The 14,909-nt window shown below is 42.4% G+C and overlaps 1 protein-coding gene across 1 annotated transcript in view; it reads right to left on the minus strand.

The window, feature by feature from the left end:
* Positions 1–1,973, minus strand: part of OSTM1 (osteoclastogenesis associated transmembrane protein 1) — a 35,453-nt gene extending 33,480 nt beyond the window's left edge. The window contains exon 1 of the mRNA XM_026005775.2: positions 1,493–1,973. Coding sequence (XP_025861560.1) covers positions 1,493–1,876 — 384 coding nt within the window. The 5' untranslated portion in view covers positions 1,877–1,973. The remainder of the gene's footprint in view (positions 1–1,492) is intronic.
* Between the last annotated feature and the right edge of the window lie 12,936 nt (positions 1,974–14,909).

Below are 14,909 nucleotides of genomic sequence, written 5' to 3' on the forward strand. Positions count from 1 at the left end.
ACTTCTGCTAATTGCCAATTCGGTGATTCATCGATTTTAATTGTTTCTTTCCAAACTTGAAAACTCGCTCTTGGGACGCCTGGGTGGCTCAGCAGCTGAGCATCTGCCTTTGGCTCAGGGCACGATCCTGGAGTCCTGGATCGAGTCCCACATCAGGCTTCCTGCATGGAGCCTGCTTCTCCCTCTGCCTGTGTCTCTTCCCTCTCCCTCTGTGTCCCTCAGGAATAAATAAAATCTTTTAAAAAGTGTAATAGTATTGGTAAAACCAGAAAACAAAAAACAAAAAAACTAGCTCTTTACAGAAAGATCAACCAACATCATTTATTTCACGCAAATAAGTTTCCTATTTATGTAAAAAAAAAAATGGATTTAAGTAATATCAGGCTGACAACGCAGGATGCAACTCTGAGTTCGTATTTTGTCAGATTGACTATGATGTATGAAATAATTCCAATCACATTTTCGTGAGACTACTGGTCCTCTCCATACATGAGGAACTTTCCCTATGATCCCAACGTCATTCTTCGTGTTTTTTCCTTTACAAGGCGCATCGGGCCCACACCTCATGACTCCTACCAGCCCTGACACTCTTATCCTTTACTACTCTAGACCCTGTAAGTTTCTTATTAGCAGGAACATGAATTCTCTCCCTTCCCCCCTCCCTCCCTCTTTTATTAACCCCCTCACAGGACCTACCACCACATGACCAGAAAAGCACTAAAATCACCAAAAATGGAAGGCAGACATGCCACTTCCTAAATTCTAGCTCCTGAGAACTACTACTCTGTGCTAGTCTTCTAAGAGCTCTTACAGAGTAACTTGCCAAGAGCAGGCCAGCTACAAAGCACTGGACGTCTGGTTGACCGGCTGCAGACTTGTCTCCATCACCAAGATAAACTCTCACATGTTATCTCTTTTGATCCTTGTAACAGTCACACCGGGCCGGGCAGCTGTTTTTCTCCATTTTGCAGAGAGGAGGAAACGAAGATTACAAGATAAATTAATCCAAGACCAAGCTGCTGTGAAGTGGCGCCTCTGATGTTACCTGGCTACAATGCTCCAGCCTCCTAATCACTACTACACTCTCCCCTCCCCCCTCCTTCCCCTCCCCCCCCCCCCCCCCAGCTCTTTGGGGTTTCAGGAAAGGGTCCTTCCTGGGAACCTCAGGCAGGGATGGGACGAAGCTGTGTCGGGGTGGGGTGAAGAGGGGAAAGGAGGGAAAGGAAAGGTGGGGTGAAGGGCGCAGGACCCCCGAGAAAAACAGCCCTATCGACCTGCAAACGTGTCTCAAGATGCTGCTCAACAGCAGCCATGAGGGCGAACCTCGCACTCCGAGCCCTGGAAGGCCATCGGCTCTGGCGATGCCCGGGCCCAGGCCAACCCCTTTTCCTTACGAACGGGGAAACTGAGGCTCCCGCAGTAAAAGCACCACTGCATCCTCCTCCCCCGACCCAGCACGCCCCGGAGGTCCCGCGGGAGCTCCTCTACCCACCCCCACGGCTCGGCTGATGTTGTCCATGTTGCCGGCGACCTGCTGGAACAGGGGGTAGCAGGTCTGACACAGGCGCACCGGCCGCGCGCTGCGCACCAGGCACCCGGTCAGCTCCGCGCTGCTGCGGGCGAAGTCCAGTAACAGCTCCCGACACTCGGGATCCAGATCCGGCAGGCCGGGGGGCAGTGACAGCGGCCCCAGCCTTCCGCCCTGCAGCAGGCTCAGGGACAAGTCCTCCACCTCCAGCAACCGCTGCTCCGACAGGAGGTCGTGGAGGACCCTGTGCGGGCTGCCCGCCACGGCGAGCGCGCCCGACCGCAGCAGCAGCAGCAGCAGCAGCAGCAGCAACGAGCTCCGCCGCGCCACTGTGGCGTCGGGACCCATCGCGGGGTTCGCAACCCCCAGGGCGCGCCCCCCCGCCGCCCCGGCCCCCAGCCGGTGCCGCCGCCCGCCGCCGCCGCCGCTGCCGCTTCCGGCTTCCTCGGACGCAGGCCGCGAGCCGGGTCACGAGGCGCACGTCATGGCCCCGCCCCCTGCGCGCGGCGCCCCTCCCCATTGGCTGCCGAGGGGGCGGCGCGCGTGCGGAAGCGCGCACGCGGGGGCGGGGCGGGGGCGGGGCGGCTGCCGCGTCCGACAACTGAATCTCGGGGACCCGGGCCCTCGGTCGCCGCCCCGCCCCCGCCCCGCCGTGGGGGCTCCCTCCGATCTAGAAGCCCGAGGACGCCCTTCGCACCGCAGACGGCCTCCGCCGTGGGAATCACGAGTGAGCTCCCAGAGAAAGCCCTGCCTGCAGGTGCCGTGGCAGCTTCGGCTTGCTGATTCCTTTGCCTAGTTCCCTCCTCCATCCTGCTGGGGAAGAATAATAACATCTGTTGATTATTTGGGACCGTAGAGCCTAGTGGCTTCCGAGCTTTTTTTTTTTTTTTTTTTTTTTAACTTGAAACTGTCAACGCCAGCGATAACGGAAAAATTCCATATGTGCATTTCCTTTTTCTTTTCCTTTTTTTTTTTTTTAAGATTTTTATTTATTTATTCATGGGAGACACAGGCAGAGGGAGAAGCAGGCTCCGTGCAGGGAGCCCGACGCGGGACTCGCTCCCAGGACCCCGGGGTCACGCCCCGGGCTGCAGGCAGGTGCTCACCAGCTGCGCCACCCGGGCTGCCCCACCCCCACCCCCCATATGTGCATTTTCTAACACGGTAGCCCACTGGCCACTTGGGACCGTTGAGCGGTTGCAACGTAGCTCCTGCGACCGAGGGACTTCAGTTTTCATTGTGCTTCGAGGTAAATAGTCCCACGTGGGTCGTGGTGCTGGGCTGGACAGCGCAGGTCTGGGACTGAAGGGCTTCTCGAGGTGCAGCGCAAACCTGCATCCAGGCCAAAAACCCCTGCAAGGTGCAAGGTGCAAGGTGCAAGGTACGGGGCAAACCGCAGAACTGCAGACTCCCCATTTCTGACACGATGGCCGAGGACGCTCTCTAGCAGGCGCCTGATCCCATTGCCCGGGCTGTAGGATGAGAGCTAATGACCCGCAAAGTGAGAAGTTTTCTGGCAAGTATCTGGCGGAACAACTTTGGTCGGGGGAAAAAAAAAAATTCCTGGCTGTTTTGTGTCGTCCTGCTTTTTATTTTTGCCTTCTAAACTGCAGGGCTGCTGTACCAACTCCCATGCAGTTCACGGTGCTAATTTAGGTTTCCGAGGGCCCTTAAAGTTACTTTCTACCCTGTGTTTGGTTATTGGTTTTGCAATTCCTAAATTTGCTTGGGATGGCTACATTTTGTTTCATTTTCCTTACCAAGAGTCTAACTTAGTAGGAAACCTGGCTTCTACAGCAGTAAATGTATTTCCAGGGAAGAAGAAACAAGTTGTCTTAATTTTCTCCAATGTTACCCTGTAACTTTTAGGTCTTCCTATGTATTAGAATTATCCTTCTTAGAAGTTCTTTCAGGCATCATAATGGGTACATTGCTTAAACTCCGTGAGAAGTAGCACAGTCGGCAACGTAACAAATGCACATATTCTGACCTAATAAGTCCACTTCTAGGAATTTATTTTAAACATATACTAACCTTGTATAGACATGATTATTATTTTTTTTAAGATTTATTTATTTATGAGACACAGGGAGAAAGAGACACACAGAGAGACGAGACACAGGCAGAGGGAGAAGCAGGCTCCCTGCAGGGAGCCCAAGGTGGGACTTGATCCCAGGATCCAGATCATGCCCCGAGCTGAAGACAGGCACTAAACCACTGAGCCACAGCCACCCAGGCTGCCCTAGACATGATTATTAATTGCATTGTTGTTTGTAAGAGTAATAGAATGGGTGGAAGAGAATGTTAAAGAAATCATGTCCCTTTTCCCCTTCCCTTCCTGGAACAGAGTCAAAGCACAGGTGACAAAAGGAGAACGCTGGAGGGTAGAGGGAAAGCATCAGCCTGATGCAGGGTTGGATCGTGAGTAGGGTAAGAAGACTTTCCATTCAGGGCAGGGGACAGCACCGAGTGGGAGTTTGCTTACATTCAGAAGGATTGATCAAATAAGAAAATAAATTAAGGATAATGGGGATCCAGTTTTTCACTCTCAGAGGAGGGAGTTACAAATATGAAAACGGAAAAGTCGGGATGCCTGGGTGGCTCAGTCGGTTAAGCATCTGACTCTTCATTTTGGCTCGGGTCATGATCTCAGGGTTATGAAATTGAACCCCATTTTGGGCTCTGCGCTGGCTGTGGAGCCTGTTTGGTTCTCTCTCCCTCCCTCTCCTTTTGCCCCTCTCCCCCTAAAAAAAGAAAAAGAAAATGGAGAAAAGTAGAATGAACTCTGTAGTATTGGATTAGAATTAGCAATATCAGTGACTAGAAATATGTATAGATATAGAAATAAATATAGACATAAAGGTATATGTGTGTATATTTTATATATATATACATATATATGTGCATACATGCACTCTGTGTGTGTGTGGGGGGGGGTGTTTCTCCCTAGCTTTGTCCACTAAGAAGGCCTGGGAGCAGAGGCACCCCACTAATAATAATGAGTACATATAAGACCCAAATGGTGGCTTCTAAATATTATTATCCACTAAAGGGACCAAGAATCTTTGAAGAAATAGCTGATTCTACCACTAGGGCAGAAAAAGCACAAGTTTAGCTTGGCTCATCTTGTGCCAGAAAGCAAGAAAATGCTCAAAGAATTAATGGTCAACATACAGAAGCCAGTTTGAATAGGCTCCCAATGGCCAAATCTGGGACAATTTGAGCATCAAAAAAATGATGGTTAACATCATTTGTCGGGATTGTCGGGGTGTCGGGAACGGAGCTAGAACTCCACCTTGCAGGCGGGGAAGGCCTCGTCCTGCATGGACACGGTGCTATTGCTGCCCAGCACGGTGATGCCCAGCGCCTGGTGCCGAGCATGCGTCTCCTCATACCACTCGTGCATTGCCACTGAATCGAAAGTGGGGATCAGGGTCACCTGGAGGTCACGGTCCCACTGCTGCTTGCCCGCGAGTAGTGCATCCAGGACGGCCCGCATGCCCTCTTCCTTGCGCTGGTCCTGGCCACTGATAATCCTGTCATAATCCACTGAATAAAACAGGAAACCATGAGCCTATGTTGATATGTTTCATGAGACATAAGCTATTGACACATTTTCAAAGTCACCCTCCCCAAATACTTATTAATTACAAATGGAAAAAATGAGCAAATTTACAGTGGAGAAATCTGTCAGGCTCCACATTAATCAAATGGTCAACATGAGTATCATCACAATAAGATAAAGAGAAATTGTAAGCCACCCGATAGAATGCAGTTAGAAGATCACAGCATCACTTCTGTTATATTCCTGCCAAAGGCGTATAATATGCTAATATGAGAAAGCATCAGACAAGTAAAATTAAATTCATTCTAAAAAAATAGCTAGCCTGTAATCTTCAAAAATGTATGGCTATAAGAGTCAGGGAAAAACTGAGGAACTGAACCTGACAGAAAGGACATTATGGGGATGACTAGTGAAATTTGAATAGGGTCTGAGAATTAGATGGTAGTAATATATAAGGTTAATTTCCTGATTTTTATAATTATATTATGGTCATGTAAGCGAATACTTTTATTTGTAGGAAATATATAGAAAAGCACTCAGGGTGATAGCATATCAAGTCAGCAACTTACTTTCACATGGTTCTCGAAAAAATGATTTGTACTATGCTTACAACTTTTTTATAAGCTTTAAATCATTTCAAACTCTAAAAAGTATATTGTAAAGGCAATTAGGGTACAGCAATACAGTAGAATTCTATGCACTTGAAATATTATGTACTGATGTGGAACAATTGCCAAAATAAATGAAAAAAAGGTGTCAAGAAAAGAATTTTTAATGCTCATGCATGGATATGCACAGTTTCCAGAAGGTTACACAAAAGCTGGTCACTTCGGTAGAAGAGGACTTGAGGAATGCGGGAACAAAGCTAGGAGAGAGACTATTCATTGTAAACTTTCATACTTACAAAATGTTCCATGGGAGTATACTTCTTACTGAAATAAATTAATAAAAACTACAAGAATTCAACTTGTCAGCCATTAGTGGGCTCGGGGCATTTATGAATCCCACAAAACTTTGCAGAATTTTGTATGTATGTATGTATGTATATTTTTCTGAGAAGAAAGTCATAACTTTAAGCATATTTTTATAGGGGTCTATAATCCAAAAGATTAACAACCATTGATTTAAAATAAACCTCAGGGATGCCTGGGTGGCTCAGTGGTTGAGCATCTCCCTTTGGCTTGGGGCGTGATCCCAGAGTCCCAGGATCAAGTCTCGCATTGGGCTTCCTGCATTGGGGCCTGCTTCTTCCTCTGCCTGTGTTTCTGCCTCTGTGTGTGTGTGTCTCTCATAAATAAATAAAATCTTTAAAAAAAATAAAAGAATGATAAAATAAACCTCAGTAAAATTTCTTCCTTCAAGTTTGAGTTACATTAAATTTGCTTTTTATCTCAGCTGTCTTAGAATATGTGGCACAAACAACTAAAGCAAAACAAAAAGCCGTACTTCATTGTGGTAGGTACTACAATAAACAAAGATGACTAGAACCCTATTGTGCTCTCAGAGAATAGGATATAAAAATCAAATGTGTACAATAAAATTAAATATTAAAGGAGATAATGTGGAAGTGTTTTAGAAGCATTAAATATAGAACCAATTTAGGGGTGTGGAAAAGAATCAGGCATGTCTCCAAAGAGGACGTGATTTTTGAGTGGTGTCTTATAGAATGAGTAGGAATTTACCCAGAGGCAGCTGCAAGACTTGTCTTAAAGCTGCATCAGTATGGCAAACACTATTTTGTGGGGTTTTTTTCATGTATTTGAGAGAGAGAGTGAGGGAGCATGGGGAGAGTCAGAAGGAAAGGAAGAGAATCGCAAGCAGATTCCTGCTGAGCCCAGAGCCCTGGCTCCATCTTACAACCCTGAGAACATGACCTGAGCCAAAACCTAGAGTCAGACACTCAATCAGCTGGGCCACCCAGGAGCCCCACACTATTTTGTTTTCCTAGGATTAATGGTGGAAATTATGAGGATGGTGATGAAGCCAATTTGTCTACCTACTTTTCATGCTAAAAAACTTAAGTTTTATCCCATAGGAAATGGGAAATCACTTGAAGACTTAAGCAGGACAATAATAGAATCAGATGGGCATTTAAGAATGGAACTCTCACAGCAGTGTAGAGAAATTTTTTGCAGTACTGAGACTAATGCATACATAAAGGAAAAGATGGTAAAGGCCTAAAGGAGGCTAAGGTGGGAGTGAGAGAGAAGAGGAATTAGATTGAAGAGCTATTTATGATACAGAAGGAACAAGAATTGATGATTATATAGTTCTGGAATGTGAACCAGATATGACTCCATGGTCACAAATTTGGGTATCTGGGTGAATGGTAGTACCATGGACAGAAATAGAGAATAAAGGAAGTGTAGGGTACATTTGGACTGTGATAGAAACAGTGAGTTCAACTGGAATTTTTAGTTTAGGTGCTTTTGATAGAGACACCCAGGGAGCATTTTAAATTACATATCTGGTATATGGTAAGTGGCCTGGGCTAGAGACTCAGAGTTGGAAATTCCTGAGGTTTATGTGATAGTTGATAGTTGAGTCCGTGAAGGTAAAGGAGTCACCCAAGACTGAGACAGTAGGATTAATTAATGCTTGTTAAAGATTACATTCATGAATGATATACACAGTAGCTACAAAATTTAAGAATAAGATCAAGGAAAGGTCTTATCTTGACTATAAACCTAATAACCAAAGTAATGCCACTGCCTAAATTCAGGCCCTTTGCATCTTACATTATGGCAACGGCAAAGGACAGAGATCAAAGGAAAAGTATATAAGAAATCCAGAGAAGAGGAAGAGAATTTGACCTGTAGTGCTACTCCAAATTCCTCCAGTAAACTAAAAACATGAATCAATTTTCACGGAAAATTGTCAAGAAAATTTACCCATGTCAAATTACTGTGTTTTGTATACCTGAAACTAATATAACATTGTATCCCAATTATACTTCAAAAAAAGAAAAAAGAAAAGGCAATATTATATGCCAATTAAACAATTTTTTTTAATTTACCCCAAATTTGGAAGTAAAGCAAAAGAAAGTCAGTATGCTGAAACATTGTTCAGCAGGTCCAAACAAGGATTATTTAATTTTCAAGTCTAGGAGAATAAACGTATGTTTGGCTCTTTACTATTTAGAGCTCAGACACTATGAAGTTACATGTTAATGTATAGATTTCTCTCCCCTAGAAAAGATAACCCTGCAAGTTATAGTTTGATTACCCTGAAGATCATTAAGTTTTGTATCTAACCTAGCAATCTAATCCTAATATTATTTTCTTTTTTTCAGTGTCTATATCCAGTTTGAGAGACATTAATTAATAAGTATTTGATGCATTTTATTTTATATTTGTATGAGTCATATTTTTGACTATTTGGAAATTACACTTTAATAGTTATTTCCTTGAGAACGTGCGGACTGGGAGAAAGTAAGGCTGTAAGCCAAGAAGATAATCAAAGATGATCAGACAAGGCCCAGAGACCAAGTCTCCCTGCTAACACCTTTTCTCTGCTATGATCTATTCTCATCATTACAAACAAAGTGATCCTTTCAAAACCTAGATTGGGTCATGTCACTCTTTAGGCTCCAACTTTACTAGTAGCTACACATCTTACTCAAAGTTAAAGGCAAAGTCTTTACTATGTCCTAGAAGGATCTACATGGTCTATCATCTACCACTCCTACCAGCCTGCCCTTCCTCCCTAACCTGCTATATTTTTCTCCCTAGCTCTTACTACCATATTTAATCCTATACAGTTGTTTCTTTTCCTGACTCCTGCCACTGGAATTTAAGCTCCTTGAGAAAAAACTGACAGTTTTGTCTACTGCTCTATCTCTAGTACTTAGAACAATGCTTGGCACTTAATACGTGCTCCATAAGTATTTATTGAAAGATGGTTTCATTTAGAGGGGTGTGGAATATAAAAAGTTGGAGTCTTTAAAAGAAAGTGAAATAAGTGGTTTTTTTATTTTTAAAATTTTTTTAAATAAGTGTTTTAGATAGTTAAAAAGTGGGCATATTAAGTAAGGGTAATAAGACTCGATCTCGATCCCACAACCCTGAAATCATGACCTGAGCCAAAATCAAGAATCAAAGGCTTAACTGACTGAGCTACCCAGGCACCCCAAATCTTTGTTTTTATAAGCTATTAAGATTTAGGGGTTGTTACCACAGCAAAACCTAGTCACATGTTTGTTTGCTGATTTTCTCCCCACTATTTTCTCTGATTCTTTCTTTGGATCTCCTTTTATGTTAGTCCTTATTTTGAAGATAGTGCTGAACTTTCTTCAATATCCTTTCTCTCCTTCCTTTTTTCCCCCTCTGCTTCCTTTTAATAACAGAACTCTTGAGTTTTAGCAAAGCATATGACCATATAGGCAAGACTACATTCCCCAGCGTTCCTTGCAGCTAGATGTGAACAGAAGTATTACATGTACCTTATGAGTCATATATGTAAGTTTGTGGCTCTTCTTAACCTCCCTCCTGCTAGTTAGAAAGTGTTAACTGAAACAGCAGCCCTGGATACAGGGATGAATATGGATGTAACATATTTAGCACAACAGAGCCAATTGGTCATAGTGTAGAGCCATCTACCTATCTTAGGCCACAGAGGGAAAAAAAAACTTCTGTGCATTTAAACCACTGTATTTTGGAATCTCTTTGTTATACCAACATAACCTTTTTCCTAATACGGTCCCCCTAGACTGTTACTTTAGTTTTCTCATCTTCTGTGTCCTATTTTTCCATCTCTTTGTCTTTTTACTTTACTTTCTGGAGATTTCATTAACTTTGATCTCCACTGCTTCTATTAAGTTTTTCATTTCTACCATACTTTTTTTTTCTACCATACTTTTAATTTCATTTCTATCATACTTTTAATTTCTAACTTTTATAGATGCTATATCTTTTTTAAAAAGTTTTCTTCTTCCTCATAACCTATTTCCTCCAAGTTTTTTTTTTCTCATTTTTCCTTGACTACCTGGTGAACATTGGCTCCCTGCTCATAGTCAACAGAAAGGCACTACAAAGCTAAATGGACGCTCATGGATAGAGGTATTTGACTGTAGGCATCACTGTAGGCCAGTGGTTCTTAATTGAGGGCAATCTATTTCCCTTCCCTAAGGACACTGACAATATCTGGGGACATTTTTGGTTGTCACAACTGGGGGAGCGGTGCAACTGGTATCTACTGGGCAAAGACTAGGAATGCTGCTAAAAATCTTACAATGCACAGAATGGTCACCTAAAACAAAGAATTGAAAACATAGTATTTTAGATCTTTTCACTTGGGCGGGTCATACCCTCCAGAGAAGACTTTGCCAATATGCTATCTGGCAGCCAGCATTCTGAGATCCTGGCAGTAGAAAAAGACTGCATTCAGTTAGTAAAAGTTTATTTAATCCCTCTATTCTCAGTAAAACACCCCTGCCCTCATATATGCATGCCTCTTGGTCCAGACTCCTTCTGTTTCACTTTCCAGAGTCTAGAAAACTTTGGGAGTATTCTTCTGGGTGAGACAGAGTTGTAGGAAGCTTATTTGTAAACAGTCTTTCTGACTTTTAGCTCCTCCTTACCTACATTTTCAAAGGTACTTCAGGTCCTGCATTTCCCAGGTTATTTGAGAGTTCTATAACATATTTCACTTGCTTTTTTTCTACTGTAGGCTTAGGATTCAACTTTTCTGGTTCTGCTAAGTCAGTTGTGACTAGTCCATTTGCTTTCCAGCTTCCAGTATTCTTCCAGTTTTCTCCCCTTCTGTTCTCTGTGTCTTTGTGACACAGAGAAAATCCTTTTACTGTCATTTTGGTGGGATTTCAGGAAAGAACAGATCTAATCACGCATTCAACTTGCTACCTTAGGTAGCAGTTTCCTCTGTTTTACCTCACTCTTTATTAATTAGAATGTATCTCTTATGCCCCCCACCCCCACCCATTAGATGATAACCTCATGGGGAATGTGAACTCTATCCTGTTTATATTTGTATACTCAAGTACCTGGCCTTAGTAGGTACTCAATACATTTGTTACACTGAGTTTATGTAATGCAAATATACATCTGCTTTAAATACTTTTTCCATTGATACATCAGGAGAAATTTATATTTTTATTTTCCAAGTTCTCTAATATGCAGAAAAATACAATAATAAGTTAATTCTTAATGCGTATAAACTTTGCATGCCTGACTAAAATGACCTGAGCACATGGAACGTGTAAATCATATTGTTCGTTCATTACACTTTGCAAAGAGTCTCACGTACTCACTCTGGTGGCCAGTCTCATTTCCAAATCTTGCACCACAGAGTATTTTATGACATCTGCATTAGAGAATATTTTTAAAACATAAAGTTTAATCACATTTACCTGACAGATTATCTGGTTACAAATGTATACTTCTCTTAGATGAATTTTATTAGAACTTCAAATACCTTATATACGGTGCTGTTTCTTCCATAGTCAGAATTCATAGGTCCAGGAATCCAGGGGTAGAAATAGGAGTGGTAGCACTCACTATTACCCCCTAGTAATCCAGTAGCAAAGTTTTTGGTTCCTGTTCCCATAGCCTTATGTTCCGCTGGCCTAGAGGTCTTTGTTCCAAAGGGAGGATTGCTTCTACCGGACCATACAACGATGATTCCACTGAACTGGAAGTTAAGACTGCTGCCTGGCCACTTTGGGTTCCTCATGTGTCTGAATCAACAGGCAAAGAAAGGAGTTACTATGCTGGCTAGGGTGATTGACTCTGATTACCAAAGGGAAATTGGACTACTCATCCACCATAGAAGGAAAGAAGAGTATGTCTGAAATACAGGGGATCCCTTAGTATTACTGTGCCCTGTGAGAAAGACCAATGGAAAACTACAACAACACAATCCAGACAGAACTACTAATGGCTCATACACTTCAAGAATGAAGATTTGGGTCATCCCACCAGGTAAAGAATCATGACCAGCTGAGGTGCTTGCTGAAGACCAAGGGAATTCGGAATGAGTAGTGCAAGAAGTTAGTTATAAATACCAGAGATAACCATGTGACTAGTTATAGAAATGAAGATTGTAATTGTCATGAGCATTTCTCCTTATTTTGTTATGCATGCATGTGTGTGTATATCACAAATATCTTTGTTTTCTTCATTCTTATTTCCGTATCATATAATGTAAGATATATTGAGTTTACATCATAATATTTAAGTATTGTTAATTTTACATTGTAGAATTTGGATGGGATATCAAGAAAAGTAAACATCACTCAACAATATGACCTCCTCTTCTGGGGAAAGAGTTAGTATATTTTTGGTTATATGTAGGATAGTTGTATCATGTTAGGTAGAATTATGACCTTGCTATTGTCATTATTTAGAGATTAAATTTGGTTTAAGGAGTTTCATATATGGGGATCCCTGGGTGGCTCAGCGGTTTGGCGTCTGCCGTCGGCCTGGGGCATGATCCTGGAGTCCCAGGATTGAGTCCCATGTTGGGCTCCCTGCATGGGGCCTGCTTCTCCCTCTGCCTGTGTCTCTGCCTCTCTCTCTCTCTGTGTCTCTCATGAATAAATAAATAAAATATTTTTTTAAAAAAGGAGTTGCATATATGGATTTCAAATTGCCGTGGCTGGACTTCTGATGGTCAATTTTATATATCAGCCTGACTGGGTTACAAGTACCCAATATTTGGTCAACAGTATGCTGAGTTTGTCTGTAAGGGTGTTTCTGGATAAGCTAACATTTGTATGTGTACACTGAATAAAGCAGGTTACCCTTCCTAACGTGGGTAAGCCTCATTCAATCAGTTGAAGACCTAAATGGAACAAAAAGACTGAGTAAGAGGGAATGCCTCCTGCCTGACTGCTTTGAGCTAGGACATTGACTTTTTTCTCCTACCTTCAGACTTGAATTGAAACATCAGCTCTTCTTGGGTATTGAGTTGGCCAGCTTTGGACTAGAACTTAAACTCTTGGCTCTCCTGTTTCTCAGGCCATCAGAATCAGAATATAACTACACATCAGCTCTCATAGGTCTCCAGCTTGCTAACTGCAGATCTTAGGTCTTCTCAGCCTCTATAATCATGTTAGGCAATTCCTTATAATCATTCAGTCTCTCCCTCTCTCTCTAGCCAGCTAGCTAACTAGTTTTCTCTGTCTCTCTGCATATATATATTGGTTCTGTTCTCTTGAGAACCCTAACACACATACATAATTATAAATAGAAAAGTTATTGTACTTTTTAAAACTATCCTGTTATTCAATGCTTATTAATAACCATATATGAATTTTGTGTATCTCTTATTAGTTTAAAATGTGTTTTGTTTTTTGTTGTTTGTTATCCATTTAATTTGTTGGGATATATAGATTATTAAAGAAATGAACAAGATGGGAAACAAAAGCTAAAATGGACTATTGGGACTTCATAAAGATAAACTTTTGCACAGCAAAGGAAACAGTCAACAAAACCAAAAGGTAACCTACAGAATGAGAGAAAATATTTGCAAATGACATATCACATAAAGGGCTAGTATCCAAAATCTATATAGAACTTATCAGACTATGAGACGCTTGGGTAGCTCAGCAGTTGATCCCGGAGTTCCGGGATCAAGTCCCACATTGGGCTTCCTGCATGGAGCCTGCTTTTCCCTCTGCCTGTGTCTCTGCCTCTCTCTTTCTGTGTCTCTCATGAATAAATAAATAAAATCTTAAAAAAAAAAACTTATCAGACTTAACACCCAAAGAACAAATAATCCAATCAAGAAATAGGCACAGGACATGAACAGACATTTCTCCAAAGAAGACATACAAATGACAAAAGACACATGAAAAAATGATCAACATCACTTGGCATCAGGGAAATACAAGATGAAATCAGAGAGGGGGACAAACCATAAGAGACTCTTAATCACAGGAAATAAACTGAGGGTTGCTGGAGGGGAAGGAGTTGGGGGGGGATGGGGTAACTGAGTGATGAACATTAAGGAGGGCGTGTAAATTGGACAGCCACATGCAGAAGAATGAAACTAGACCACTCTCTTTCACCATACACAAAGATAAACTCAAAATGGATGAAAGATCTAAATGTGAGACAAGATTCCATCAAAATCCTAGAGAACACAGGCAACACCCTTTTTGAACTCGGCCACAATAACTTCTTGCAAGATACATCCACTAAGGCAAAAGAAACAAAAGCAAAAATGAATTATTGGGACTTCATCAAGATAAGAAGCAAATGATACAGTCAACAAAACTCAAAGACAACCTACAGAATGGGAGAAGATATTTGCAAATGACATATCAGATAAAGGGCTAGTTTCCAAGATCTATAAAGAACTTATTAAACTCAACACCAAAGAAACAAACAATCCAATCATGAAATGGGCAAAAGACATGAAGAGAAATCTCACAGAGGAAGACATGGACATGGCCAACATGCACATGAGAAAATGCTCCGCATCACTTGCCATCAGGAAAATACAAACCAAAACCACAATGAGATCCCACCTCACACCAGTGAGAATGGGGAAAATTAACAAGGCAGGAAACCACAAATGTTGGAGAGGATGCGGAGAAAGGGGAACCCTCTTACACTGTTGGTGGGAATGTGAACCGGTGCAGCCACTCTGGAAAACTGTGTGGAGGTTCCTCAAAGAGTTAAAAATAGACCTGCCCTACGACCCAGCAATTGCACTGCTGGGGATTTACCCCAAAGATACAGATGCAGTGAAACGCCGGGACACCTGCACCCCGATGTTTCTAGCAGCAATGTCCACAATAGCCAAACTGTGGGAGGAGCCTCGGTGTCCACCGACAGATGAATGGATAAAGAAGAT

The sequence above is a fragment of the Vulpes vulpes genome, chromosome 1 (genome assembly GCF_048418805.1).
Source record: "Vulpes vulpes isolate BD-2025 chromosome 1, VulVul3, whole genome shotgun sequence".
Classification (NCBI taxonomy): Eukaryota; Metazoa; Chordata; class Mammalia; order Carnivora; family Canidae; genus Vulpes; species Vulpes vulpes.